The sequence below is a fragment of the Oncorhynchus tshawytscha genome, linkage group LG18, assembly GCF_018296145.1.
Source record: "Oncorhynchus tshawytscha isolate Ot180627B linkage group LG18, Otsh_v2.0, whole genome shotgun sequence".
In the NCBI taxonomy this organism is placed as follows: domain Eukaryota; kingdom Metazoa; phylum Chordata; class Actinopteri; order Salmoniformes; family Salmonidae; genus Oncorhynchus; species Oncorhynchus tshawytscha.
This window is the reverse complement of record NC_056446.1, coordinates 8802369-8828827: the sequence shown is the minus strand read 5'-3', so window position 1 is coordinate 8828827 and position 26459 is coordinate 8802369. Positions and strand designations below refer to the sequence as shown.

At 43.3% G+C, this 26459-nt stretch overlaps 3 protein-coding genes across 3 annotated transcripts in view; 2 read left to right on the top strand and 1 right to left on the bottom strand.

The window, feature by feature from the left end:
* Positions 1-3447: 3447 nt before the first annotated feature.
* Positions 3448-11082, bottom strand: LOC112237254 (denticleless protein homolog). Its single transcript, XM_024405853.2, has 15 exons — positions 10895-11082; positions 10443-10568; positions 10243-10335; positions 9952-10013; positions 9719-9839; positions 9288-9353; positions 8767-8882; positions 8582-8655; positions 8212-8315; positions 7847-7951; positions 6507-6619; positions 6271-6360; positions 4819-4957; positions 3867-4534; positions 3448-3733 (listed from the first exon to the last, which is right to left on the bottom strand). Exons 1-15 carry the CDS (start codon positions 10944-10946, stop codon positions 3647-3649), a joined length of 2016 nt encoding a protein of 671 aa, XP_024261621.1. The 5' UTR covers positions 10947-11082; the 3' UTR covers positions 3448-3646.
* A 49-nt stretch (positions 11083-11131) lies between these two features.
* Positions 11132-23280, top strand: LOC112237253 (integrator complex subunit 7). Its single transcript, XM_024405852.2, has 20 exons — positions 11132-11341; positions 11702-11831; positions 12027-12173; positions 12548-12685; positions 12889-12935; positions 13283-13482; positions 14011-14133; positions 17374-17491; positions 18081-18215; positions 18541-18638; positions 18863-19102; positions 19309-19446; positions 19965-20171; positions 20732-20926; positions 21160-21263; positions 21379-21447; positions 21683-21815; positions 22000-22098; positions 22241-22429; positions 22717-23280. Exons 1-20 carry the CDS (start codon positions 11248-11250, stop codon positions 23026-23028), a joined length of 2916 nt encoding a protein of 971 aa, XP_024261620.1. The 5' UTR covers positions 11132-11247; the 3' UTR covers positions 23029-23280.
* A 1094-nt stretch (positions 23281-24374) lies between these two features.
* The window catches only part of LOC112237258 (acyl-CoA:lysophosphatidylglycerol acyltransferase 1-like), a 101075-nt gene continuing 98990 nt past the window's right edge, over positions 24375-26459 (top strand). The window contains exons 1-2 of the mRNA XM_042300619.1: positions 24375-25065; positions 26069-26321. Of these exons, the coding sequence (XP_042156553.1) occupies positions 26084-26321 (238 nt within the window). The 5' untranslated portion in view covers positions 24375-25065; positions 26069-26083. The remainder of the gene's footprint in view (positions 25066-26068; positions 26322-26459) is intronic.

The following is a 26459-nucleotide window of genomic DNA, read 5'->3' as shown; positions in this document are numbered from 1 at the left end:
ACGTAATTGACAGGCAACGCCAGTATCCAACAAAAATGTAGGAACTTGCACGCTCCATGCCTTTTTAACCAATCGAATTCGATAAAGACCGGGCTCTAAACCATGTGACAATGGGCGGATTCTGAGCCGCGGGCACCGGGCAAATGCCCGTGACGTCATCGGACGAAAGCGGGGAGGGAGGAGCGCCTTTCCAAATCGAACAGTAATCTGTGCCGATCGGTCATTTTGTCAACAAGGCAGCATCGTGCAGTCCAGAAACATTCAATATATATTTTCCTCAAAATAAATGTTTGAAGTGTCTAACAAAGCAATCACAATGCACGCTTAAAACACATAATCGTACAAATTACTATACGTCCTGAATTATGTCACTTTTGTTTGGAGGCTACATCGCATGGGCTTTGAACGGGGGCACCTGACTCACGTAAGAGAGGCCCGGTTTAAAATATAATGCAATGAACTTTCAGCCAATAAAAAGTTGTTAACGTTTATAAATAGGCTAGATACTGTACTAAGATCCAAATAAAAAAAGTCACAATTGTCTTTTCAGATCACACTGGTGAGTAATTATTTTGAGGCCAGGCACTTGCAATTGCAAGTACATCATGATGATTTTTATCCATCAGGCCACACTGTAGCATCCAACAAATGTGTGGTTACTGCTATCCAGAATCCTTGGAAAGTCCCTACCCTAACCTTAACCCTCACCGTAACCATTTTAAATTTCAACTTCAATGGGGTAGGGACATCCCAAGGATTCCCAGATAGAATGGACCATAAACCTGTCCCCTACATTTTACAGCAACACCCTTAGCAGTGTTTGCAGAAAACGGATGTTGATGTTTTTCAGGGATAGAGAGGGCCTATTTTCAACCTAACTTCCATTTCCCCTGAAAATTGGAAGTGGGGACTCTGCTCAGGGGTCTTTCTACACCTACTACGTTAGGTTATTACAGCAAAGTGAGTGGTTTGACCCCATGTGATTCTCCGAATGTAAGCCCTCAAGCACTAGTAGCATGCTAACCTTTGCACGTGAACACATGAAGAGAGCAGAAGAAAATGTTCTCATGAGACAAATACATTGCAGGTTGACAGGTATACAAACTATCATGCATTCCAAATTTCAGCACAAAGGATAAATAATTATCTAATCGTTTGTCAAAATACAATTAACACAGCACAAAACGCATGTGCGTTTATTATTGCTTTTAATGAGGGCGGCAGGTAGCTTAGCGGTTAAAAGCATTAGGTCAGTAACTGAAAGGTTGCTGGTGTGCTTCCCCGAGCCAACTATGTGCAAAATCTGCTGATGTACCCTTGAGCAAGGCACTTAGCCCTAATTACTCCTGTAAATTGCTCTGAATAAGAGTGTCTGCTAAATTAATGAAATTGTGTTATTAATGGTCTATTATTTCTCTCTGCATTGTTGGGAAAGCCCGTAAGTAAGCACTTCAGTTAGTCTACACCTGTTGTGTACGAAGCATGTGACAAATAACCTTTGGTGTCAGGTTAAAACAACAGAAGGGGAAAGTATACAGTAAAAACAGGTTGGAGACCAGTGTTGGAAACATTTTACTGATGAACAGCATTGCATGGGGCTGTAAACCTAACGAGAAATGGAGTACACAGTACAATAGACATGTTTCTATGATACCAACAACACAACAAAGATGCCTCTTAACATTTTTTATTTTACAAGTATTGTTGTCTAGGGACATGCTTTCTGCAATATCTAAATATTTGGGAGTGAAATCTGACATACTTCTCTAGTACTAATTCCAGTCCCATGGTCACTTTATGAATTGTAGCGTGACGTGGTAGTGACACAGCTAATTATTCAGTATGGGGAGCCAACACTGGAATTCAAACATGACATGAACGGTGTAAGGTGAAGAATTTCACCCACTAATGGTTAAAGGAGGAAAAGCTGATCCTAGATCTGTACCACTCCAAATTTGTTTGCCAAGGTGATGGTATTTAATCAATGAAAAGTTCAGAAAGACACAGCAACTTTGGCTAAAGTCAGTTTATACAAGCAATAATCAAAGTTAATGTATATACACACACACACAAAATCCACATTTTCACAGAACTTATACAATATCTCGTACAAATGAATAAACTGATGGCAGAAAAAGCCACACCAAGTATACAAAGTTAATGCACAAAATAAAGACATGAGACGAGGAAACTCAAAAGTTTGTCTTCTATGTTGAGCGAACAACCTGTTTTAAGGATACGCAATATTGTACCCATTGAGGATTTAGAGGTTAAGACTCAACCCACATATATACAATACCAGTGAAAAGTTGACACCTGCTCATTCAAGGGTTTTCTTTATTATCCTACAATGTAGAAAATAGTAAAAATAGAGAAGACATCAAAACTATGAAATAACACATATGGAATCATGTAGTAACCAAAAAAGTGTTAAACAAAAAGATCAAGTCCATATTATGGCAAGAACCGCTCAAATAAACAGTCCATCATTACTGTATGACATGAAGGTCAGTCAATCCTGTAAAAATGAATAAAATGAATAAACTAGCTCTCATAAGGGCCGCCACAGAAAAGGAAGACCCAGAGTTTCCTCTGCTGCAGAAGATAAGATCATTAGAGTTACTAGCCTCAGAAATGGACAATTAACTGCACTCAGATTGCAGCCCAAATAAATGCGTCACAGAGTTCAAGTAACAGACACATCAACTGTTCAGAGGAGACCGCGTAACATCAGGCCTTCATGGTCAAATTGCTGCTGCTGAAAAAAAGAACACTACTAAAAGGACACCAATAAGAAGAGACTTACTTGAGCCAAGAAACACAAGCAATGGACATTAGACTAGTGGAAATCTGTCCTTTAGTCTGAGGAGTCCAAATTTGAGATTTTTGGTTCCAACTGCAATGTCTTTGTGAGATGCAGAGTAGGTGAACAGATGATCTCTGCTTGTGTGGTTCCCACCGTGAAGGAGGTGGTGTGAGTGCTTTGCTGCTGACACTGTCAGTGATTTATTTAGAATTCAAAAGGCACACAACCAGCATGGCTACCACAGCATTCGGCAGTGATACGCCATCCCATCTGGTTGGGACAATCATTTGATTTTCAACAGGACAATGACCCAACACACCCCCAGGCTGTGTAAGGGATATTTGACCAATACGGAGAGTGATGGAGTGCTGTATCAGATGACTTGGACTCCACAAATCACCCGACCTCAACCCAATTGAGATGGTTTGGGATGAGTGAAGGAAAAGCAGCCAACATTTGCTCAGCATGTGGGAAATCCTTCAAGACTGTTGAAAAAGCATTCCAGATGAAGCTTGTTGAGAATGCCAAGAGAGTGCAAAGCTGTCATCAAGGCAAAGTGTGGCTACTTTGAGGAATCTCAAATACATTTTGATTTGTTTAACACTTTTTTGGTTACGATATGATTTCATGTGTTATTTCATAGTTTTGATGTTTTTACTATTATTCTACAATGTAGAAAACAGTAAAAAAACATGAGCAGCTCAGCTGTGTCCAAACTTTTGACTAATACTGTATAAATTGCATCTTTAAAAATATTTCTCAGTTGAACAGTGATCCCAATTAAAATACATATATTGTGCTCTCACTCAGCACTGAGAGCACAATTTCAATCCAAACGGATTACTCCAAAGTCTTTTGCTGGAAGTAGGAGGATATTTTCTGCATGGATCGTAGTGAGCGCATTGCTTGGGAGGGAGAGTGCATTGCCTGAGAGATAAGAGAAAGATCAATGACAACAGGTACCATATTATGCAGTTAGAGCCATCAGTGTTTGTTCTACATTGGGAGCCAATCCTGGTCATACTGTAACATCACTAATTTCAGGTCAACTTGTGCATACCGGTGAGGTGGGCATCCTGCCATCTCGCCTCGTGCAGGCAATGGGGCTTCTGGGAATGCTGCTGGTGTTTCCCACACCCTTCCTCAGCCTCTGGCTCATCACTGACAACCAGTCTGCCCCACCTGGAGATTGGTTCTCCTTGTCTGCCTGTGTGGATGGGTCCTCCACCTGGAGGTCTGCTCCTTCCCAGGCCTCACTCCTCTCTGTGCCCACCTGAGGTTGCTCCTGGCTGGGGCAGCACATGCCTGCCAGTCCTCGGCTGCTCTTGGCTGCGGGGTAGAGCTCCGTAATGCAGTTGCACTCCCCTGCATCATCGCAGCCCCCTGCTGCCCCACAGTCACCCGTCTCCAGTCGCCGCTTGGCCCTCCTCTCCGAGGGAGGAGTACCGGTTGGGCTCTGGGGGCTGAGCACCGTGTGGAGAGGAGAGGTGACCTGTCCCCAAGGAGACCCGGGGGTTCGGGAAAACCAGTTCCTGATGGAGGAGGGTGTTTTCTGGCATAGGAGGGTGGCTTTAGCACCCTGAAGGGTGGAGGCGGTAGTGGTGCTGGAGGGTAGAGGCACGTCGGCTCTACTCCTGGAGCAGGCGGCAGGCTGGGGGGAGGACAGGGCCCACAGACTCCCTGCCTGGGGACTCTTGGCTGGGGTGGACTCCATGTGGTTCAAAGGCCCTTAGAGAGAGAAGCAGATTCAGCAGTTTCAGTTTCAATCCAAAGAGTTCCGCTTGTTCAAGAAGCATTGGAGGTAAGTCATCTTTGTTATCGTTTGGCTACACAGACCAGTAAAAACGATGGTAACCACTGGATGGTAACCACTGCATTGGATACGAAATTCCAGATATTCTCCATCTTCATCAGGCCATTTTATTAATGTCCTATCCAATTCTCTCATTGATCAGCATGTCAAAAATGTCATGTACCCTCTGCTGATAAATAGCAGCAGTAGCGATACTCACTTGGAATGGACCCGGTGGTGGCAGGTTTAGGACATGCCCAGCCCACCAGATTGGCCTCTCCGACAGAGGACTTTGCTCCATCCGTCCCCCGGTCCAGACGCCAGATCCGTACGGTGTTGTCATCAGAGCAGGAAGCAATCTGACAAGACAGAGCATGAGATTACACAGGGCCCCAATTTGCACCTCACCTAGCCTGGTTAAGCCAGACTGAATGCTGCACACATCATTGTTTCAATGGTGAAAGTAGCCCTCAGTCTGGTCTACCTAGGCTACAAACCTACATCTCCTCCTGACCATTTCAACTATCACAACTCTGTTTTATGGCAAAGGCACAATTTACAACGTGAACATTTGCTCCAGGGACACAAAAATGGATCTAAAAGCAGCACAAAAGGTTTATTTCTTGGAAGCAACAGGATGAGCGTTCTAAAATCCCACTGCCGTCGGACGCGATGGGACAGTTAATAGGGAGGTCAGAGACCTGGCAGTGTGGTGCCAGGACAACCACATCTCCCTCAACGTGAGCAAGACAAAAAAAAGCTGATTGTGGACTACAGGAAAGGTGGGCCGAACAGGCCCCCATTAACATTGACGGGGCTGTAGTGGAGCGGGTGGAGAGTTTCAAGTGCCTTGGTGTCCACATCACCAAGACAGTCATGAAGAGGACACACACCACCTTTTCCCCCTCGGGAGACTGAAAAGATTTGGCATGGGTCCCCAGATCCTCAAAAATTTCTACAGCTGCACCATCGAGAGCATCCTGACCGGTTGCATCACCGCCTGATACGGCAACTGCTCAGCATTTGACCGTAACACATTAGAGGGTAGTGCGTACAACCTAGTACATCACTGGGGTCAAGCTTCCAGCCACCCAGGACCTATATAATATGCAGTGTCAGAGGAAAGCCCCAAAAATTGTCAGAGACTCCAGTCACCCAAGTCATAGACTTTCCTCTCTGCTACCACACGGCAAGCGGTACCGGAGCGCCAAATCTAGGACCAAAAGTCTCCTTAACAGCTTCTACCCCCAAGCCATAAGACTGCTGAACAATGAATCAAAATGGCCACTGGACTATTTACATTGACCCCCCCTCCATTTGAATTGTACACTGCTGCTACTCTCTGTTTATCATCTATACATAGTCCCTTCACCCCTACTTACATGTACAAATTACCTCGACTAACCTGTACCCCCGCACACTGACTGCATCGGTACCCCTCTGTATATAGCCTTGTTATTTTTTACTTTAGTTTATTCAGTAAAAATTTTCTTAATGCTTATTGCACTGCAATGTTAGTTAAGGGCTTGTAAGTAAGCATTTCATGGTAAGGTCTATACTTGTTGTATTCGGCGCATGTGACAAAGTTTGATTTGATAAGAATAACATTCTTAACACAAACCATCTGAAATCATGCTGGCTATGTGAACATAGACTAAATCTTAGATCTCACCTTTGTGAAATCTGTTGGGCACCACGCGATGGAGGTCACTTCCTGGTTATGGCCCTGAAGCATCATAGGAGCCTGCTTTGGGTCGGAGATCTGAAATAGGAGGTTAAGACACATTATAAAATGCATGGATATAATAGTTATTAAATAGTCAAAGCATGTTAATTTGTCAGCAATCGTCCATCAGTCTGCTTTTCAAAGGTTTTCCCTGGATTGGGTAAATCTAAATGTCAGCTCACCTTCCAGATGTATGTATGATAGTCACTTGAGCCACTAGCCAGGAACTGGTCGTCTGGGCTAACAGTGGACTTGACGTAAAACGAGGAGTTGAGGTGACCAGCGAAGACTGCCACTGAAAAAGAAAGACATGTTAGAACATCAGAAATAATGTGCACATAACCAGACATTGTTGTTCAGAGTACACAGGGCGAGTACACAAAAAGTGGTCAACATAACTAAACAAATATCATCCTGAGGAGCAGGGCTCAACTAAGAACAATTTTTGTGCCCAAGTTGAAAAAAAAGTAGGTGCACACAAAGAAAATGTATGAGCACAATGAAAAATATTTGCAATATTAAAGCTAGAATCCTTAATTTTTCTAGGTGCAATGGTGCTCCTAAATAAAAATTCCAGGTCACACATGCATGTAAAATGGTCGCACTGTAGAGCCCTGCTGAGGAGACACTCCAGTCAACACACATATTACTTCCTGTTCGGTCAAGGGACTTGTCACATTGTAAGTTAGAGCCCCCTGGGCTACATTCTTGACTAGTGTCGGAATAAAGACCCCACACCCAGCAGTGCAGCACCCAGTCTCAGCTAGTGGGTAAAAATACCAGGGCGGCGTTCATTAGACACCGAACAGTAGACAGCGGAGTAAAACAGGGAGGGGCTACCTTGACTTGTCCAATAAGAACCGCACATTTTTGCTTTCCACTAACTTTAAAAAAAAACATTTCCTTTGCATGTCCTAATGAACACATCCCAGGCTTAGATGACTCATTAAGAACACAAACACTGAGGTGTTTCTCATCTCTGTCAGTCGGACAGTCTCCTGTATACACTGTACCCAACCTGTCTGTTTAACAACCTCTGGACCATTGTAAAGACGGTTTAATACCATACTTGTTTGGCACATTATATTGTTATTCATTTTATCAGGTAAGTTGACTAGAACACATTCTCATTTACAGCAACGACCTGGGGAATAGTTTCAGGAGAGGAGACGTTAGCCAAATGATAATAGCCACATTCATTATGACGGTGTTGGCACATGCAGTTGAACTAGCTATTCAAGCAAATAAATCTTCCCAAAGTATGGCATTTTTGCCTATCTGACTGCCTCCCATAAATAAAAGTTTCAACTGTACAGTAGTGTGCAGCCCCACCTGGTGGAAAACAGTGGTAGTGACAAAAAAAAAATGTAATGGCATGCAGGAGCTTAATGTGAATGGATGGGAGACTATACAGATGCATTACAGTAACTTGCCATAAAACAAAGTCATGGGCTGAATGCAGCCATGCTTTTGATGGACGTGGCCATATAAATAGAATGACATGCAGAAGGCATTTGATTACCTGGAGTGGTTTTCAATCCACTGACGTTAAACATGTAGATGTTGTCGTCGATGCAGTTGGAGAACAGGTTGGAGCCGGTGGAGTCCAACACCAGCCCTGAGTAACCTAACCAGAGAACACAGGTCAGGTCCTACACTTGTGCTACTCTATGAAACAAACACTTTTTTAAACAACATGTTTGAATACTTGTAAACTGCTTCCTTCATTCCTTTACAGAATTCACTGATCTTTACTTTACTTTGATGAAAGGATGAATTCCAGACAGTAGCTTCACCAATCCAGTAATATCTTATAAGAAATTAGCCTATTCCAAGGAAGAAAGGATACAATTATCAAGAATATGAGTCATGTTTGAAAAAACCCACCTAGCTTTCGTGTGCTGGAGCCTGGGTACGGGTACACCTGGAGCGGTATGGGGTCGTGGTGGTATGCAGTGTAGCTTTTCCGAAGGTCCCACATCTTGATTATCCTGGTTAAAAGGAAAAACATCACATTTGAAAGTAAGAATCGTTCTTTGTGGTGCTGGCTTCACATACATCCCTATGACAGTCATCTAGATTTTTAATAAGCTTGTCACACCATCGTGCCAATCCAAACCATACTGGCTCAGATGTTATCCTTTCAATGTCCTTTTCAGCAACTGTGTCAGATACGTAAACTGGCCAGCGCAGTACGTAACCAGAGCAGCGCAGCACTGCTCAGTAGCATTAAAGTATTACACATCAGATTTCTTACCCATCAACAGCTCCTGAAGAGATGAGGGTGTGTGCATCACGGAACAGCACCACAGTGACACTCTGCTGTGAGTCCTACAAGACATGGAGAACAGATTTCAGATTTGCTCTTAATATCCCAGTCCTGAACTATAATCAGTATGAAGTGAACGATAAAACTGACACTGGATCAGTTTTACTACTAACCACAGAGGGGGCCATGCCACGTGTGCCTGGGCGTCTCTTCTTCGTGTTAGAGGGTGTGTTTCTATCCATCTTATTGTGAGCCCCGCTGATCTGCTTCACCTGCCTGTAGAATCCATCTGAAGGGAAAACAAACACCATTACCCACTCAATCTCTCGTAGATAGATGCTGCGATACCAGTTATGTGTGTCTGTCAACAGTCTGCAACAACTAACAAGGAACTTTGTTCCGGTGCACAGATTTTCTTGTGACTGATCACTTGGACAAATTAGGATTTTGAATTTCTGGAGGGGACATTTGGCCCATAGACTTGCCTGTAACGTGTATCTTCTAACACGTCTCAGCCTAGAACTTAATAGAGCATTAGGCACAATTACCCAAGATTTTAGTCCTGGCTTTACTCACTGAAATATTCTAACTTTTGAAAGATTTAAGATCCAAAATATGCAACGACTAACCTATCGATTTCAAACATACTGTTTACACTAAAGAAAAAGGTCATCGCTTTCATATCCGTCCTTACCTTTTTTGCTGCACCTGGTGTCCCAGACCATAATATTCCCATCTCGGCCCCCAGTACAGAACACAGCTGTTGGAGAAGAGACGTTTGCATGGTTACTAAGAAGTTTTCGGACACAAACAACAAAGTGTGCAGTGTCCTAAAAAGCACAGGCTCCCCTGGTGAAAAACAGAAACTCTGCAGCAGCTGTTTAAGGAGAGTTTTGTTCTCAGTAGATGAACTGTCAAGCTGTTCTGTGATGATGCCTCTAATAAAAAACCTTTTAGCCATGGGTATACACACACACACAAGAAATCTGAAAGACCATACACTCAAAGCCATGTCTCTGCATTCAGGAAACATACTTAAAAAATATATGTCTATGGCTTCGTTTTTAATGTATCATGTGCTGCTGCTCTAGGACAATAAAGTTATTGAATTGATATGAAATTGACCTTTCTCCTGCTGTGTGAATGCAACAGACTTGAGGCTGCACTGGTGCCCCTTGAAGCTGCCAAGGAGTTCCCCCGATGCCACGTCCCACAGCTTGGCCATCTGATCACCTGATGCAGTCACCTGATGGAAATACACAACATTTTATCATGCATCTTCTAACACGTCTACAGAAAGTAGTAGTCTGTTTCACATCACACACAGTGGTTAATCAGGGAAAACTTTTCCTACTCACCAAGCTAGCCTCCCCTGGCACCCAAGCAAGGTCAAAGACAGCATTCTCGTGTGCCATCCATTCTATGGAATAGCAAAATAAAGTTTATACCCCAATTGGCATCTAACGACATTTAATGAGTTAGGGTCCTAAAACAAGGCAAGCTAGGCTGGAGATTCAGAGAGCTGCAATGGCTAGGCGGTCTGCATAATATGGGTGCATTATCATATCATCTGTTGTCTCAGCCCAAAAAACAAGATGCTTGAATTACTCTGTTGGTCATGTGGTTTTGCCACTCAGGTGATAAGTTACCTTTCAGGACTGGACTCTGTCTGTTATCTGTGTTGTAGAGCCTCAAGACACCCTCCTCGTTGGCCACAGCAAATACACTCTGCAACCCTCGAGCTAAAACACCAGGAAAAGAAGTGGTTAACAGAAGAAAACAGGACATCGGGACAGTGGTTCATGGTTAACGCCTTTATAGGCATACAGTAGAGTACTTCCTGTATTACCTGTAGAGAAGGCGCATCCAAAAGGGGGCACGGCTACCCCCATGTTCCCGTATGAGATGTGTTCATCATGCCGTGCACACTGGTAGCCGTTCAGCAGAGAGGACAACGGGTACTTTGGGCTGAGGTCTGGTGGAGAAGAGGAAACAACAAATACAACCACTATGAAACATGCAGCAAAAACCGTGTGTGATATCCATCCCCAGGAACCGTCAAGGACCTCCTTAGCTATTTGTTAACGCTAGCCACTTCCCCACAACAATATCCAACCATTAGCATCACAACATGGCCAGCCTAGCAGCCAACAATGCTGAAGTAAACACAGCTGAGCTAGTTAACTAACTTTGGCTAACTAGCTAGCTAGCTATAGCCAAATATCTTTCTCATTGTTACATCTGTGCTATAGCTGCCTAGAAACATTGAAGGCAGACTACTGTCTACATTAACATTCTTACCATTGCGCCTTAATTTACGGACTCCTCTGTCAACAATGGAGCGAAAAAGCATTTCTCTAACTCAGCCGAAGCCAGACGATTTTTTAAAAACTATTTCTATTCGTCTGAGCAATTCCTGTGCTGTGGTCTTCTGTTTGTTTCTCCCCTTTCCCGCGAACTAATGAACTGAAAGAAGAGACGAATCTCCCGCTAATGTTGCGTCGCGCTCGCTGATTGGTTGGAAATGTTATACTTCCGGTATTACGTCACTTCATACCTCTGGGCCGAACGGAACACGTTAGCTATATCCGGTGGCTGAACTAATAGTTTAAAATATAACATAGTTGTTTCACGTGAAGTCTCAAATATAAACAATGTCGCTTTCTACTGCACGGTCATTTTTGTCAGAGGCCGGTTATGGGGAACAAGAATTGGATGCAAATTCAGCTCTCATGGAGTTGGACAAAGGTGTGTAGTTAGCCGGCTGGCAACAAGCTAGGTGGCTAGCCATTTGTTATCCTTATCATTGCGAAACTAGTTTAACAGCTTAACATTTGAAACAACTGTTCTTTGTCATGTATCCCCGGAAGTTCATGCATTCAAGGGCACACAACGGCACATTTGTTAGTTACAATTAAAATAACAAGAAAGCTAGCTTCTTAGTAGCGAACGCTAGGTTTTCGCCTCAGTGACGAGCAAACTTGAACTGCATTCAGACGTTTGTCAGTTAGGCATATGGCTACAGGGGATGGAACTGAAGTTATCCTTCCAGATCTGTGTACACTGATAAATCTACATGTTTGACTGAATTTCTGTCATTTGTTACAGGTTTGCGGTCTGGGAAGCTTGGGGAACAATGTGAAGCAGTGGTCCTCTTCCCCAAACTCTTCCAGAAGTACCCTTTCCCCATCCTCATCAACTCTGCTTTTCTGAAACTGGCAGATATCTTCAGGCTTGGGTACAGAGAATTGTGACATTTCAACTAGACATTACTCTGCCAAATCATAAATGCACTTTTCACTTGTCGTTACTGATATGTATTAAAATGCATAAACCTCTGCCTCAGAATCGTTCCAAGGCAGCTAACCAGAGTGAGTTTAGACCGTATTGTCCTCCTGCTGTAATAAATAAACATACCTCTCCCCTCTTTCAGGAACAACTTTCTGCGCCTCTGTGTGTTGAAGGTGACTCAACAGAGCGAGAAGCACCTGGAGAAGATCCTTAACGTGGATGAATTTGTCAAGAGGGTCTTCTCTGTCATCCACAGCAATGACCCTGTGGCCAGAGCCATCACTCTCAGGTGCCATAGTGTGCACTTCTCTTTCCATTTAGGGTTTGATATCTTATGATGGTGGTTAAATCCACATTCCATACAGTTGCAGATTTGCATGGTGGTCATCGTTAGTCTCACATTTCAGAGAACGGATTCAGAAATATTACATACCTACAACATGTGGATTTTTTTTAATTTTTTTAATCGAGGCTAGGTTGTCATTGCCAGGAACAATTGTGAGAAACCTCACTGATTCCAAAAGAAAATGTCATACATACACCATAGAAGACCAAGCTTTTATTTTTCTTTGTAAAGACTCAATCATCTTCACTTACATGATTTCTAATTCTCTGTGTTTTGTCCTGTTTTTTAAATAAATAAAAAACATTTTTTTTATGAAGGATGCTTGGCAGTTTGGCCACTATCATCCCGGAAAGGAAGAATGCCCATCACAGCGTTCACCAAAGTCTGGACTCTCATGACAACGTCGAAGTAGAGGCCGCCATTTTTGCATCGGCCTGCTTCTCTGCACAGTCGAAGTAAGTGGGTCTCTGTTTGAGATAAGTTTCAATGTGGTCTATGTTGTCTGCCCAAATTGTCATGATTTTAACTTGGCTTAATCCCTTGCAAACTGTTGAGAAATGTGTTTTGTTCTATGCCCCATCCAGGAAAGAGGAATAATGATGTATTCAGTGTCTGACTCATTGAACATGTTCTGTTCATTGTCCCTTTCAATCTGTAGAGACTTTGCAGCTGGGATTTGCAACAAAATCAGTGAAATGATTCAAGGTAACATAATGTCTCTAGTATCATGTGAACATCTTGTGCAGAATCATATTATATTCTGTGAAATTTGTGTTTAGTTATTTACAAGCAACTGACCAAGCGCATTGGTGGTGTTGTAGAGAAGAAAAGGCCATGCAATTCCTTTTAAGTAAAGCATCCAGGGTAATGTTCATTAGTCTACACTGTAGCAAACACATTTTGCAACGAACCAATGCAAGCGTTTGTTATTGGACAAGTTCAGATAGTACCTTTGGGTTTCTGAACTTTTTCTTCCATTTCGTGCCAACTGAACACTACCCAGTTGATCTCCCACTGGGCCGTGCTATCACTACGCTCTTCTTCCTCTCCAGGTCTGGACACCCCAGTGGACCTGAAACTGAAGCTGATCCCTATGTTGCAGCACATGCACCACAATGCCAGCCTGGCCTCTAGCAGCCGAGAGCTGCTGCAGCAGCTGGTCACCTCCTACCCCTCCACCCCCATGGTCATTGTCACCCTGCACACCTTCACCCAGCTGGCCGCCTCCTCGCTCATTGACATCCCCAAACAGGTAGCTATAGTAACAGACACTAGGGGATAACTATGGGGATGTGGCTGGCATGCAAACTGATATGACATTTTCAAATAGGCTAAAATGAAGGTAAAAGTCAGTTTTAGATTTTGGCTAGTCGTGCTGTCAATGGGATGCTGGTCAGGAAAATCCTCAGTCTCTCCCCAGATACTAATGGACATTAGAATCCCATTGGTACACAACTCAGACAATTTTTGGCAGCTGGACACTATTTGGTATGACAGTTGACAGCACAGACTGAGTGCATTTCATCCAAAACAATCATACAAACAGATCTCCACGTGTAGAATTTGAGTGACAAGTGACTTGTTAATATCACCTGCAACTCTGAAGCCCAGATGACAGCAAAGCTTAGCAACAGTGGAGATTGCTAATGCAGATGCATACTGTGGCATCCACCCAGGCTATAAAATCTAAATTCCTGTCCTGAGCTCAAGAATCTGAGAGGTTTGTAGAAGGCTTTGAATAATGTTTAATGGCTAGTCTCTTTTCCCCCACTGTCTGCAGTTACAGCTGCTTCTCCAATATCTGAAGGAGGACCCCAGGAAAGCAGTCAAGAGATTGGCTATACAGGACTTGAAGCTCCTGGCTAAAAAAGCCCCCCATCTCTGGAACAGAGACAACACTCAGGTGGGGTATTATGTCCCACACATACAGTACCAGCCAAAAGTTTGTACACACCTACTCATTCAAGGGTTTTTCTACATTGTAGAATAATAGTGAAGACATAAAAACTATGAAATAACACACATGGAATCAAGTAGTAACCAAAAAATCTTTAAACAAATCAAAATATATTTGAGGTTCTTCAAAGTAGGCGCCCTTTGCCTTGATGACAGCTTTGCACACGCTTGGCATTCTCTCAACCTGCTTCCCCTGGGATGCTTTTCAGTCTTGGAGTTCCCACATATGCTGAGCACTTGTTGGCTGCTTTTTCTTCACTCTGCGGCCCAACTCATCCCAAACCATCTCAACTGGTTTGAGGTTGGGTGATTGTGGGGTCCAAGTCATCTGATGCAGCACTCCATCACTCTCCTTCTTGGTCAAATAGCCCTTACACAGCCTGGAGGTGTGTTGGGTCATAATCACACTAAGCGCAAACCAGATGGGATGGCGTATCACTGCAGAATGCTGTGGTAGCCATGCTGGTTGTGTGCCTTGAATTTTAAATTAATCACCAACTGTGTCACCAGCAAAGCACCATCACATCACCTCCTCCATTCTTCACGGTGGAAACCACACATGCAGAGATCATCTGTTCACCTACTCTGCGTCTCACAAAGACAAGGCGGTTGGAACCAAAAATCTCAAAATTGGACAGATTTCCACCGGTCTAATATCCATTGCTCATGTTTCTTGGCCCAAGCAAGTCTTTTCTTCTTATAGGTGTCCTTTAGTAGTGGTTTCTTTGTAGCAATTCAATGAAGGCCTGATTCAAGCAGTCTCCTCTGAACAGTTGATATTTCGATGTGTCTGTTACTTAAACTCCAAAGTATTTATTTGGGCTGCAATTTCTGAGGCTGGTAACTCTAATGAACTTATCCTCTGCGGCAGGGGTAACTCTGTGTCTTCCTTTCCTGTGGCGGTCCTCATGAGAGCCAGTTTCATTATACAGTGCCTTGCGAAAGTATTCGGCCCCCTTGAACTTTGCGACCTTTTGCCACATTTCAGGCTTCAAACATAAAGATATAAAACTGTATTTTTTTGTGAAGAATCAACAACAAGTGGGACACAATCATGAAGTGGAACGACATTTATTGGATATTTCAAACTTTTTTAACAAATCAAAAACTGAAAAATTGGGCATGCAAAATTATTAAGTTAATACTTTGTAGCGCCACCTTTTGCTGCGATTACAGCTGTAAGTCGCTTGGGGTATGTCTCTAGCAGTTTTGCACATCGAGAGACTGAAATTTTTTTCCATTCCTCCTTGCAAAACAGCTCGAGCTCAGTGAGGTTGGATGGAGAGCATTTGTGAACAGCAGTTTTCAGTTCTTTCCACAGATTCTCGATTGGATTCAGGTCTGGACTTTGACTTGGCCATTCTAACACCTGGATATGTTTATTTTTGAACCATTCCATTGTAGATTTTGCTTTATGTTTTGGATCATTGTCTTGTTGGAAGACAAATCTCCGTCCCAGTCTCAGGTCTTTTGCAGACTCCATCAGGTTTTCTTCCAGAATGGTCCTGTATTTGGCTCCATCCCATCAATTTTAACCATCTTCCCTGTCCCTGCTGAAGAAAAGCAGGCCCAAACCATGATTCTGCCACCACCATGTTTGATAGTGGGGATGGTGTGTTCAGGGTGATGGCTGTGTTGCTTTTACGCCAAACATAACGTTTTGCATTGTTGCCAAAAAGTTCAATTTTGGTTTCATCTGACCAGAGCACCTTCTTCCACATGTTTGGTGTGTCTCCCAGGTGGCTTGTGGCAAACTTTAAACAACACTTTTTATGGATATCTATAAGAAATGGCTTTCTTCTTGCCACTCTTCCATAAAGGCCAGATTTGTGCAATATACGACTGATTGTTGTCCTATGGACAGAGTCTCCCACCTCAGCTGTAGATCTCTGCAGTTCATCCAGAGTGATCATGGGCCTCTTGGCTGCATCTCAGATCAGTCTTCTCCTTGTATGCGCTGAAAGTTTAGAGGGACGGCCAGGTCTTGGTAGATTTGTGGTCTGATACGCCTTCCATTTCAATATTATCGCTTGCACAGTGCTCCTTGGGATGTTTAAAGCTTGGGAAATCTTTTTGTATCCAAATCCGGCTTTAAACCTCTTCACAACAGTATCTCGGACCTGCCTGGTGTGTTCCTTGTTCTTCATGATGCTCTCTGCGCTTTTAACGGACCTCTGAGACTATCACAGTGCAGGTGCATTTATACGGAGACTTGATTACACACAGGTGGATTGTATTTATCATCATTAGTCATTTAGGTCAACATTGGATCATTCAGAGATCCTCACTGAACTTCTGGAGAGAGTTTGCTGCACTGAAAGTAAAGGGGCTGAATAATTTTGCACACCCAATTTTTCAGTTTTTGATTTGTTAAAGTTTGAAATATCCAAAAAATGTCGTTCCACTTCATGATTGTGTCCCACTTGTTGTTGATTCTTCACAAAAAAATACAGTTTTATATCTTTATGTTTGAAGCCTGAAATGTGGCAAAAGGTCGCAAAGTTCAAGGGGGCCGAATACTTTCGCAAGGCACTGTAGCACGTGTTGGTTTTTGTGACTACACTTCAAGAAACTTTCAAAGTTCTTGACATTTTCTGGATTGACAGACCTTCATGTTTTAAAGTAATGATGGACTGTCATTCCTTTTTGCTTATTTGAGATGTTTCTTGCCATAATATGGACTTGGTAATTTACCAAATAGGGTTATCTTCAGTATACCACCCCAACCATGTCAAAACACAACTGATTGGCTCAAACGCATAAGAAGGAAAGAAGTTCCACAAATTAACTTTTAACAAGGCACACCTGTTAATTGAAATGCATTCCAGGTGGCTACCTCATGAAGCTGGTTGAGAGAATGCCAAGAGAGTGCAAAGCTGTCATCCAGGCCAAGGGTGGCTACTTTGAAGAATCTAAAATATATTTTGATTTGTTTAACACTTCTTTTTGGTTACTACTTGATTCCATATGTGCTATTTCATTTACTATTATTCTACAAAGTAGAAAATAGTAAAAATAAAGAACCCAAACTTGACTGGTAATGTACCTGCAAGTTATTCCTCCATAATCAAAGTGCAAGTAGAGAATTCATTCAGTGGTTATTTTGAGGATAATCCATGTTTTCATGATACTGTGTTAATTTATTTTCGTTGCAGTGCATTGCATAAATGGTTATTCCTCTGTGTAGACCCTGTGTGAGTGTGCCCTGAGTAGCCCTTACAACAGCCTGAAGCTGGGCATGCTGTCTGTTCTCTCAACCCTCTCTGGAACCATTGCCATCAAACAGTACTTCAACCCTGGAACAGGTACAGTATAATGCAAACAGTACTTCAACCCTGGAACAGGTACAGTATAATGCAAACAGTACTTCAACCCTGGAACAGGTACAGTATAATGCAAACAGTACTTCAACCCTGGAACAGGTACAGTATAATGCAAACAGTACTTCAACCCTGGAACAGGTACAGTATAATGCAAACAGTACTTCAACCCTGGAACAGGTACAGTATAATGCAAACAGTACTTCAACCCTGGAACAGGTACAGTATAATGCAATATTGCCTGACTTTCAGTACAGGCAATCGTAAGACATTTAATTTCAATTAAAACAATGTTTTTCTTAAGTTTAACCATGCATCGCTTTAAGCTCTTGGCCCACATTCAAAATATGTCTCGGCGTATGAGTGCTAATCTAGAATCAGGTGCAATTTGTCCATAGAATCTTATTCATATGATCTAAAGGGCAAAACTGATCCTATATCAGCACTCCCACTCTGAGACTCTTTGTGATTACGGGCCCTGCTGTTTTGGGGCCTTGTGATGTTGGAAACATTCAGTCAAGTACTCAAGTTGAGTTCAGAACTTCCCAAAACATTCCTCCTTTCTACCCCTCAGGTGGTGCTTCCGCCCCTCCCCGGCTCACTGACCTGGTTAAGCTGGTGCAGGAATGCTGTTACCACAGCAACCTGGCTGTCGCTGCCCATGGAGTCACTGTACTCGCTAACATCGCTATTTCATGTCCAGAGAAAGGTGGGCGCTGGGTATAGGGTACCACTTAGTGGAATTTGATGTCCTCTTACTCATCTTTCATTAGCTACCTGACCATCACAGGACTTCACAGGCAATTTAAAATGGGGCTTACCTTAGAAAAACTTCCAGTAGGGGACTAATTCATGGTAAAAAAAAAAGGGTTTGATGCACTCAAAGGCCTTCACAGATTACCTATACAGTATTTGGGGTTTTCAGCAATACAATTACAGCTCATCCATTTCATTAACTGCAGTGTTTTGTTCTTTGCAAAAAACTTTTTTTTTTAATGCTTTCACTGACTTATTGTCCTGCTTTTCCTCTCCAGACATGATGCAGCTGGAGCAGGACACAGTGATGGGGTTGGAGTCTCTGCTGGTGCTCTGCAGTCAAGATGACAGCCCCAGAGCTCAGGCCACACTCAAGGTGGGTAGCACCCAGGACCCATATGTCTATACATTACATCGTACAGTGAGGGGAAAAGATGCTTGGCTTACTCAGTAGTCGTATAAACGGCCATGTGAACGCTGTAATTTATTAACTGTTAGTTTATAGATAGGTTTACAAATCTGTAATAAATAGTTATTACACATTTGTAATTGTGTACGCATTCTTTTCCTCACTCCGTGTGTTTCCCTCTCACTCCCCAGACGGCTCTCACGTCATTGGTCCAGCTGCTGAAGAGTCGCCCCCACCTCAGCCAATCAGCGGTGGAGTTCCTGCTGTGCCAGCTGCACTTGGCCCGTGACCCCTCCCGTGTGCTGATGTGCCACGCCCTGGCGGCCATCGCCACTCAGTTGCCTGTGCTAGGAGAGGGCATGCTGGGGGATCTTGTGGACCTCTACCGGGTGGCCAGCCACTCGTCCACTGACAAGCAGCAGGAGCTCCTGGTGAGAGATACACAAAGCCCTAATACTAACTGTCATTGCCCTAAGGGGACTAATAAAGTTGTTGAAATGAAATGCATTTGTTGTTTTTTTCCCACACAATTTGCTCTGTGTGATGTATTTTTTTAACGCTGTTCTCCAATCATGAACCCCACCTACTGGATACTGACATCTGGTTTGTGTTATCACCTCCCCTCTGCTCCCCGCAGGTTTCCTTGGCGACGGTGGTGTTTGTGGCTAGCCAGTCGTCCCTGTCGGCAGAGGTGAAGACTGTGATCAAGCAGCAGCTGGAGAACGTGGCCAACGGCTGGACAGTGTACTGTATAGCCCGGCAGGCCTCGCGCATGGTCAGTTTCTAGTCTGCGGGAAGTAAAGGTTTATTAAATCTGGCACATTTGCAGAAATGTTGATACCTGCATTGTCCCTGTCAAATTAACCTAATAAAATAAAGCAGGCACTTGTAGTCTACATCTCTCTGAAGTAAGTCCATGTAAACCCAAGTAAAGATGAATGCATAAAGCACATATATATATAAGCTTCCTGTTGAAGGATTATCCCCATAGACATATACTGTGATATGTATAGGGAATATCCGTGCTGTGCTCATTTAGGTTGGAACCCTAAATGCCCACACTTAAATCATTCATTGATGTCAATGACAAGACTTTTGTGAAAACTCGAATTACATGCGCAGATCTCAGGTTAGGATTCAGGCCTTAGTCATTACTCACTAATACTGATGCCTCACCTCAACACAGTATTTGGAAACGTTTAGAAAAAGCTTTTCCACCCTACTGTCCTGACCTGTGTGTTTTGTTTGCCAGCCTGCCTCCATAACATCTCGTCTGGACCTCTGTCCTCGCAGGGTTGCCATGAGTTCTCCAGCGAGCTGTACCAGAGCTTGCGGACACGTGTGGCCTCCGAGCACTTCTACTTCTGGCTCAATAGTCTGAAGGAGTTCTCCCAGGCCGAGCAGTGTCTGAACGGCCTGGAGGACGGAGACTACAGTGCCGCCATGACGGCCATCGCCGAGGCCCTGCGCTCCTACCAGAAGGGCATTGCCTCCCTCACGGTCAGTGACTGGCAACCTGCTTATAGGAAGGCAACGGATCCATTTTTAAATCAACTGTAAACAACTGTAGGTTTCAATATGGCAGGTAGCCTAGTGGTTAGAGCGTAGGGCCAGTACCCGAAAGGTTGTCAGCTCGGGGATTCAATTTAGCAAGGTATAAATCTGTCGTTCTGCCCCTGAACAAGGCAGTTAACCCATTGTTCCTAGGCCGTAATAGTAAATAAGAATTTGTTCTTAACTGACTTGCCTAGTTAAATGAAAATACAGCAGGGCTGCAGTCGATTAAGTTTTTTAAATTCAGTCCATTCCAGAAGTGAATAGAAATTCTATTTCATGAATTGAAAATGTTTCCATTCGTGAATTGGATTTCAATTAACTTTGTGAATTGACTGAAATGAAATGTGAATTTACCCCAACCCTGCTGTATTGTTTTTATGTGCTGTTAAACCTGTCAGAATCCTTTTAGCCAGGTAGTACTGGAGTTCAATGGTTCTTTCCAGTCTGCTTAACTATCCAGTTAATGAGCTAGGTAGTATTGAAAGTCAACTCTCAACCTCTAGGCTGCCAGCACGCCCCTAAGCCCACTGTCGTACCAGTGTGACTTTGTGAAACTGCGCATTGACACGCTCCAGGGCCTGTCCCAGCTCATCTGCACCTGCAACAGCCTGAAGACCAGCCCGCCCCCTGCCATTGCCACCACCATCGCCCTCACCTCAGGCAACGAGCTGCAGCGCTGCGGACGCATCGCCATGCAGGTACAGGGGAAGGGACACTGAGTTCAAATTCTATTTCTGAATGTCAATTCATAACCATTGAATTCTGAGTAAATGTATGGTAGTACTAACATTACTCCATACAGTAAGACTGGGGGGTTAGTCTGTACAGAAGAAGGGGGTTATGAATGGCTGGCTGGATGAACACGGATATCTATTCCATCAATGGATATATAGAAACCTCTCGATCTCTATATTTTCTTTCTCCAACTCAGATGAGGGTGTCCATGGATGAGTTCCGGAGTCTTGCTGCCCGCTATGCTGACCTGTACCAATCCTCATTTGACGCTGACTCTGCCACCCTCCGTAATGTGGAACTGTATCCTTAAACATATGAGAACGGACACGCCTTGCCCATTAAATCATTAGTAGAATCTTCGTTAAAACCACTTCCATTGACAATCCTCTCACATGTCTTTAACTGTTGGCTACAGACAACAACAGAGCTGCTTGCTGGTCTCCCATGTCATCGAGGCTCTGATACTGGACCCACATTCAGCCAGGTAAAGCTTGTTAATATGACTAACAACCTTATTCACTCATTGCTGTGTAATGTTTAGGGGATTATTTTCCTTACCACACCAGCAGCCTAACGTAGTATTCCAGGGAGTGTTGTCTTGAAGAGTTTACTTTAGTCTGGACATTTCAGTTGATTCAATCTGAATTCTACCAAAACTCATTTTATTTTGTGAAAATTCTATTGAAGCAAATGGGATATCTCTCTGTTCTGCCCTCCAGTTTCCAGGACTATGGGACCCTGGGCTCAGTGCAGACAGAGAGCGAGTATGAGAGGCGGATGATGTCCGTGTTCAACCACGTCCTGGAGGAAGTGGAGGGCCTAAGCAGGAAGCACCCTCCTGTCTCTTACCTGGTGAGGTCATCAAACTACCCAGGGTTGTGTTCATTAGGTACCAAATGAAGAAAATTGACAAACTGAGAACCACTACCTGGACAGTTTTCAGTTGCTTGCCCTAATTAACCTGTAATGATGCTTCTTCCAGCTGGTCAGTGAATGGGATGACAAAATGCTAACCTATTTGTTTTTGTTTATGTAGCACACTGGTTGTCTATGTGATGCGGTCATAGCTCTGCTTAAGGTCCCACTATCCTTCCAGAGGTACTTCTTCCAGAAGCTTCAGTCAACCAGTATTAAGGTAACTAACTAATGCAATAAAAAATACTATTCGGAATACACTACTTTAGCTCAGTTCTTGCTTTAGGAGCCATTTGATGCGTTGGTATTTGGTACATTGAAATTGATTCAGACTTATTTAATGTTTTTTTTTGCTTTTCCAGCTTGCTCTTTCCCCATCTCCTCGAACCCCTACCGAGCCAATCCCAGTGCAAAACAACCAACAGCTGACTCTGAAGGTGGAGGGCGTGGTGCAGCATGGCTCCACCCCCGGACTGTTCCGCAAAATTCAGTCTGTCTGCCTCAACGTCAGCTCCTCTCTTCAGAGCAAGACTGGTGGACCCGAATACAAGGTGACTCTTCACCTATCCCACCACCTGCCCTTGTCATGATTATTGCAGTGGTTATTTACCTTACACACTACTGGTCCGTTGTTATAAACTGTTGAGGCTGTTGATGGATATCTCATACGCTTTTCCTATAAAGTTACAATGTCTCTAGCTACTGTGGTTTTAGACCCTTTTTTAGCTTAATTTAGACAAAAAATTACAACTCACTGGTTCAGCTTCATTAATTGTATTTGATTAATACAACTCAATACCAAAGTATGTAACCACCAACGTATTTAATTTCCCATCAGATTCCACTGGACAGCAACACCAACGAGATTGAGCAGCGGGTGGAGCCGCACAATGACTACTTCAGCACCCAGTTCCTGCTTAACTTCTCCATCCTGGGCAGCCACATGGTCAACGTGGAGGCCTCAGTTGTGGATGAGAGTGGCATCGAGTGGAAGACCGGGCCCAAGACCACTGTGTCGGTCAAGTCCCTGGAAGACCCTTACGCCCAGCAGCTCCGCCACAACCAGCAACAGCAGCAACAGGCACAGCAGGCTAGGCCCGAGACGGCCCCGGCCCCCCAGAGGAGTAGTGTATACGCCCGCTTCCAGTGATACCTCTAACCCATTGTGTTGTCCCATAACTTGTTTGTATGTTTCCTTTCCTTCGTCAACGCTCATCTGAAAAGACTGGACTGGAGCAATAGAGGCGTGAGCAAACCATCATTGCGTTCACCTATCCATTTTTTTCTTAGGTTAGTGGTCACAAAGGAAGGAACCTCCCCCCCAGGAGGTTTCTTGTCTTGTAGAATTCCCGGTGACTGTTTACTAATATTCTGTCAATAATAAAGGCCACATTTCATTGAAGCTCTGCAATGTGAGTCTTTGTGTGATTGTGGCTCGATTGTTGTCATGCTGTTTAGGGACACTAGGACAAATTCCCATTTATATTATATCTCTGTACCTTTATTAGCTTTTGATAAAGGCCTTGTATATTGGAAATATAAATGGTCAGTAATCTACTTACTGCAGGTTAGTGCACAAGAATGCAACTATGCAACATTTAGTCATTCAATTCTCTAGGTGTAGGGCTGCAACTCCATAGGGTTCCCCCCGACTGTCAGTGAATCTAGTGGTCCATGTCCACTTGCTATCCCCTTACTCGGTGTGGTTCCAAATAAGACCAGCAGGGAGCAGACCAGTGACAATATAGTGAAGTCTACATTGCAAAATAAAATCAAATGGTAATGATATAATGGAAGAGTACTTTGCATTATTTCTACAATCTTACAAGTATGGACTACAGTCTTTTGATCAATTTATTTGCTGTTACCCACTTAGTACACTGTGTATGTAGCACTCTGCCTTGTGATATTTTCTCTGTCCTTAACGCAATTATATGTTGAGTTGTTAGGTACAGTTAATTTTTATTCCACAATAGTTTCAGTGATGGGCCGTATAGGCCTATGCACCGGTGATATTTAATTGACTCCTGCAGGCCGTCATTGTAAATAAGAATATGTTCTTAACTGGCTTGCCTAGTTAAATTAAATAAATACATTTGCCAGAGCGAGTGACTGGATCTTCGGCAATGGCAAGGTTCAAATGCACCTTGCTCTTCTTGCTTTCTGGATTTAAAATATGCTACAGCGTTCACAATGAACTGGCGGGAAAGTTTGAACGCAATGGGCGCGCGGAGGACAGATCTGTTTTCGTTTACGATTAAATGTATTACGTCAGAATGCCCAATTCATAGATACGGAGTCAGAATAATGTCATTTAATGGGCTCTCCATGACCCAAATGTTAAAATGTTTCCAATCAGTCTAATTTGCATACACATTTTGATTGGATGATAGCTGTGAGGGTTATCGAATCAGGATCAAATCCTATGATTTCATAAAATATCAACATTCTATCATTAAAGATTTCCTGTCATTTGCCGGTGGGGTGCATTTGCAAATGACAGGAGAGGCAAGGAGTGGAATGTAATAGCTGAACAGAGACGGCAACCAGGCGAATGGTTAATCATCTCTGTCTCTAAAGCGTTTGATGCTGTTTGTCAGGCAGAGCTTGCGCAGATCCACGTTTTCTCAGCGTCGTCATAAATGATATTCTCTTCTGGTGGCCGCTCCATAAGTAGCTAGCGATAATCGAACGGGTCGGTGAAACTAGCGGAGCAGAATGTTAAATATCACCCGATGTGCAAACTGAAACGCTGCAGCATTTGCACTAAAACAACGGCGTGTTATATGGCTCTTCCAGAAAGGGATTGTTGCAATTGGATTAAAGTAGACGCAAGAGATGTAGATAGAAATGTCTAGCTAGCCAAAGTACTAGCTAACCGATGTTGCATCGATGGAATTATTCGAGTGCCATTGATTGAGATGCACCCAGCGACGCTAAATGAGTGGCTAACTAGCTACATGGATAGTATTTAGCGGCTAGCTAGCCGTGACGGGAGTGTGGACGTTTAGTAACGTTGTGTGAATGGGATATATACCATTTTGATACATACCTCAATGATTAAGGATCTAACATGTTAACTAAATACATGTGACTTGGTATTCATCCATGCTAAGCCAGCGTTCTGTTTTATCGTCCGGCAGCGACATTTGGACGGGGGGACAGTAGCTAACGTTACTAAGATTGGGTGAGTTACAGTAAGAAGATCAAGTAATAAGAACATTGATGTTAACTAGCCATTTGCTGGAACGTCTGATAGTGATTTAGATTTTATCGCCCTTGTGTTTAACTAGTAACTAAATTGGCTAGATAGCCAGGATTAGCTAACCACACAAGACTAGTTAGCCAGCTAATAAGACATTGATGCAGAATTTTAAATATCGGACTTTGTACAAACACCTTACAAAATCAATGAGAATGGCAGCTAGCATAACCCTCAAACTTGACTGTGTCGATATTGAAGATGGAAATTATGTTGGTGGTGGCTTATTAGTTAGCCAGCCAGCTAAGAACAGCGTCTGTCCAGCACTTAAATCCGTTATACCGCTAAAGTAAGCTACCGGCTAACGTTAGCCAGCTTAGCAACTAATGTTAACAGCCGGTAGCTAGACGTTGTACGTCTGTTTCAGTCAGAGCATCATTTGATTGGCTTAACATTAACTAGTAGTTGACAATTCCCTGGTTGAAGATAACAACACAGCTAATAGCTTTATATTTCTAAGAATTCGCTGAATGTCTAGCCAGCTAAGTCAGTTGGTATGGGATCTACTGCTGGACAAAGTCAACTGTTGTGGGTCTGTTCATTCCATGACCTCCACGTTGTACTGGACTTGCAAGATGTGGAGACATGATTTAAACCCGGAGTCTTGCTCAATGATATTAGCTAGCTGGCAGCATCTATTGTAACTATAAAGCACATTGAAACTATAACATGGATAACCGAGCCCAACGTTAGTCTCTAGAAAGGTTGCCTCCATTTTCAGGTAGTTAGTTAGCTAACGTTTGTTGTTAGGTTGTCATGCATGCACGGCCGAACAATATTTGTAGCTAGCCAACTAACGTTAGCTAGTTACATATCGGCATGCTTTTCTTAGCTAACGTTAGCCATGTTTTCTGGTTAGTCATATTTTTCAAGTTTGTACCACTCATAAATAATTGCTAGCTAACTGGTTTTCTCCCTGTTTTCACAGGCAGTGTGCATCAGTATGGCACAACTTCTAGAAGGTGCCCGCAACCTGGGCTGGGTACTCCTGAACTCCTTCCTTCGTTTCATCTTTGTCTTCATTAATAACTGTGTAGCAATCCCTTCCTATTGCCTCTACTGCATTCTTCTTCAACCCCTCAGAGTAATGGACAGCCGTACTTTCTGGCTCATTGAAGGAATAATGTTCAAATGGATGTTGGCAATGGTGTCACAGTGGGGCTGGGTTGCAGGCTATACAGGTAAGATGCTACACAACAAGCCTGGAATGCTTTTCTTTGGATCAAAGTCGTGGTTGAAACTGGGAATGGTTATGAATGCAGGGGTTACTGTGGACACAAACCGTCATCATTGGTTAAGACTGGTGTGGTGGAATCAAA